Source organism: Heteronotia binoei, chromosome 3, assembly GCF_032191835.1.
Source record: "Heteronotia binoei isolate CCM8104 ecotype False Entrance Well chromosome 3, APGP_CSIRO_Hbin_v1, whole genome shotgun sequence".
Lineage (NCBI taxonomy): Eukaryota > Metazoa > Chordata > Lepidosauria > Squamata > Gekkonidae > Heteronotia > Heteronotia binoei.
Genome location: NC_083225.1, coordinates 2,270,463 through 2,273,815, shown reverse-complemented (window position 1 = coordinate 2,273,815; position 3,353 = coordinate 2,270,463). Strand labels below are relative to the sequence as shown.

The 3,353-nt window shown below is 47.4% G+C and overlaps 1 protein-coding gene across 1 annotated transcript; it reads left to right on the top strand.

The window, feature by feature from the left end:
• The first annotated feature begins 2,061 nt into the window (after window positions 1-2,061).
• On the top strand, window positions 2,062-2,490 carry LOC132568875 (ER lumen protein-retaining receptor 2-like). Its single transcript, XM_060235062.1, has one exon. It carries the CDS (start codon window positions 2,131-2,133, stop codon window positions 2,488-2,490), a length of 360 nt encoding a protein of 119 aa, XP_060091045.1. The 5' UTR covers window positions 2,062-2,130.
• Window positions 2,491-3,353: the final 863 nt, after the last annotated feature.

The following is a 3,353-nucleotide window of genomic DNA, read 5'->3' as shown; positions in this document are numbered from 1 at the left end:
ACACTCCAAGAAAAAAGTTCTGCCAAAACTTCAGAACAGCACCACCAGAGTCTCTCTCGGCTTGACTTTGCGAACGAAGATTTAAGAAGGGTGCAGTAGTCCACGTCTGCTGCAGGCTCGCTGGTGGCTGACAAGACCAATCCGGGACAGGCAGATCCAGCCACAGTGGCTGCAGGGAAAAGTCTGATTTGGGGTTGGTCCTGTAGCAGTGTGATTCTTCCTCAATCAAGACCAGCTATGCGTGCGTTCTCAAAGGAAGAGACAGCCTGGTGGATGGTGTGCCTCCATGCTTTGCTATCTGAGGCTAGGTCAGACCACTGGTGATGGTTGATGCGACAGGTGCCAAGGGATTTCTTCAAGGAGTCCTTGTACCTCTTCTTTGGTGCCCCTCTATTTCGATGGCCGGTGGAAAGTTCGCCAAACAGAGCAATCTTGGGAAGGCGGTGGTTTTCCATCCTAGAAATATGCCCTGCCCAGCGCAGCTGTGTCTTCAACAGCAGTGCTTCGATGCTTGTAACCTCTGCCCTCTTGAGGACTTCAGTGTTGGTCACAAAGTCACTCGAGTGGATGTTGAGGATGGTGCGAATGTCAAGTCAGCTGGATTCAATAACGAGTCCTTGGTTGAAAACAAGCTTCTAGTTTATTGAAAGCAGAAAAGTAGACCATGATAACAATTGAAGGACTAATGTACAAAACATGAACCAAGCATTTTAAGGTGTAGATCAAAGGATTCCTACGGGCGGGGTACACTAAACAGCAGGTTTTCACACTAGGATGTTAATCTCTCATTCTCACACCAAAGCCGCGGCGCTCTGTACTCCCACAGCCCTTTTGGCCTGAGAAGGCTCCAACATCTCATTCCCATATCAGCATTTCAAAGTAAACTACACAACAAAGGCATAGCTAGGAGGAGGGGGGGGAAGGAGAGTTAGCTAGCAGCATTCGGTGTTCAGTATGGACCCAGAATCCCTTGCTTCTGAACCAGAGTTAGAAAATATATTCCCAAAAATACAGCAGACTTGACAGCGAAGGCAGCACTGATGAAAGCGCTCAAGGAGTCGCAGGTGATGACGGTATAAAACCCATGATTCGGAGCCATAGATGAGGGTTGTCATCACAACCGCTTTGTAAACATTGATCTTTGTGCCTTTTTTCAGATGCTTGTTGCTCCACACTCTTTTGTGCAGTCGGCCAAATGCACGATTTGCCTTTGCCAGCCTGTTGTCAATCTCCTTGTCGATCTTGGCATTTGAGGAGATGATGCACCCCAGGTAGCTGAACTGCTGGATTGTCTTCAGAACTGATTCACCCACAGTGATGCAGGGAGGGTGATAATCTTCCTGGGGTGCAGGCTGGTGGAGAACTTCTGTCTTCTTCAGACTAACTTCTAGGCCGAATAGCTTGGCAGCCTCTGCAAAGCAGGACGTCATATGCTGCAGAGCTGATACCAAGTGGGAGACGAGTGCAGCATCATCAGCAAATAGTAGCTCTCAGTTGAGTTTTTCCATTGTCTTGGAGTGAGCCTTTAGTCGCCTCAGGTTGAACAGGCTGCCATCAGTGCGATAGCGGATGTAGACACCATCGTCATCATCTAGATCTACTGCGGCTCTTTGAAGCATCATGCTAAAGAAGATCGTAAAGAGAGTTGGCGCGAGAACGCAGCCTTGCTTTACGCCTGTGCCTATTGGGAAGGGCTCTGAGAGGTCGTTGCAGTGTCTGACTTGGCCTCGCTGGTCTTCATGTAGCTGGATGATCATGCTGAGGAACCTTGGGGGACATCCTAAACGTTCCAAGATTTGCCACAGGCCTTTCCTGCTAACGGTATCGAAAGCTTTGGTAAGGTGGACAAAAGTCACATATAGACCCTTGTTCTGTTCCCTGCATTTCTCTTGGAGCTGCCTGAGAACAAATACCATGTCGGTGGTGCTCCTGTTAGCTCTGAAGCCGCACTGGCTCTCTGGGAGGAGTTCTTCTGCAATGGTGGGCACCAGTCTGTTCAGGAGTATTCTGGCAAGGATTTTACCTGCGATGGTGCCCGCTGAGCTCGGTGCCCGCTGAGCTCTCGCCATCTTCGGTTGGCTCCCCGGCGCTGCCTTTCTCCCACTCCCACCCCAGTCCCGCTCCGCCACCATGAACGTCTTCCGCCTCACCGGGGACCTGTCCCACTTGGCGGCCATCATCATCCTGCTCCTCAAGATCTGGAAGACCCGCTCCTGCGCCGGTATATCTGGGAAAAGCCAGCTTCTCTTTGCACTGGTCTTCACTACTCGTTACCTGGATCTCTTCACTTCATTCATTTCATTTTATAACACTTCTATGAAGCTCATCTACATTGCTTGTTCGTATGCCACAGTCTACCTGATCTACATGAAATTTAAGGCTACCTACGATGGAAACCATGATACTTTCAGAGTGGAGTTTCTTGTGGTTCCAGTTGGTGGGCTGTCATTCCTCGTCAACCACCAGAGTTGGGTAGAAGAAAAAGAGTAGAAAGTGAATCTCAATGGAGAGCAAACAGGTTCTGTTTTGACACATGACATGAGTATGGAAAACCATGATGCAGTACACCTCTGAACTGTAAAAAGAAGACAAGGGAAATATTCTGTTAATGACTTCAGTTAGTCCCATTATCATAAGAACATAAGAGAAGCCATGTTGGATCAGGCCAACGGCCCATCCAGTCCAACACTCTGTATCACACAGTGGCCAATAATTTAGTTATATATATATATATATACATATATATACACACTGTGGCTAATAGCCACTGATGGACCTCTACTCCATATTTTTATCTAACCCCCTCTTGAAGCTGGCTATGCCTGTAGCTGCCACCACCTCCTGTGGCAGTGAATTCCACATATTAATCACCCTTTGTGTGAAGAAGTACCTCCTTTTATCCGTTCTAACCTGACTGCTCAGTAATTTCATTGAATGCCCATGAGTTCTTGTATTGTGAGAAAGGGAGAAAAGTACTTCTCCATCCCATGCATAATCTTGTAAACCTCTATCATGTCACCCCTCAGTCGATGTTTCTCCAAGCTAAAGAGCCCCAAGCATTTTAACCTTTCTTCATAGGGAAAGTGTTCCAAGCCTGTAATCATTCTAGTTGTCCTTTTCTGCACTTTTTCCAATGCTATAATATCCTTCTTGAGGTGTGGTGACCAGAATTGCACACAGTATTCCAAATGAGACCGCACCATCAATTTATACAGGGGCATTATGATACTGGCTGATTTGTTTTCAATTCCCTTCCTAATAATACCCAGCATGGCGTTGGCCTTTTTTATTGCAATCGCACACTGTCTTGACATTTTCAGTGAGTTATCTACCACGACCCCAAGATCTCTCTC

Bases quoted from the DNA above. Each gene is read 5' to 3' on its own strand.
- LOC132568875 (XM_060235062.1), top strand. From the start codon at position 2,131: ATGAACGTCTTCCGCCTCACCGGGGACCTGTCCCACTTGGCGGCCATC.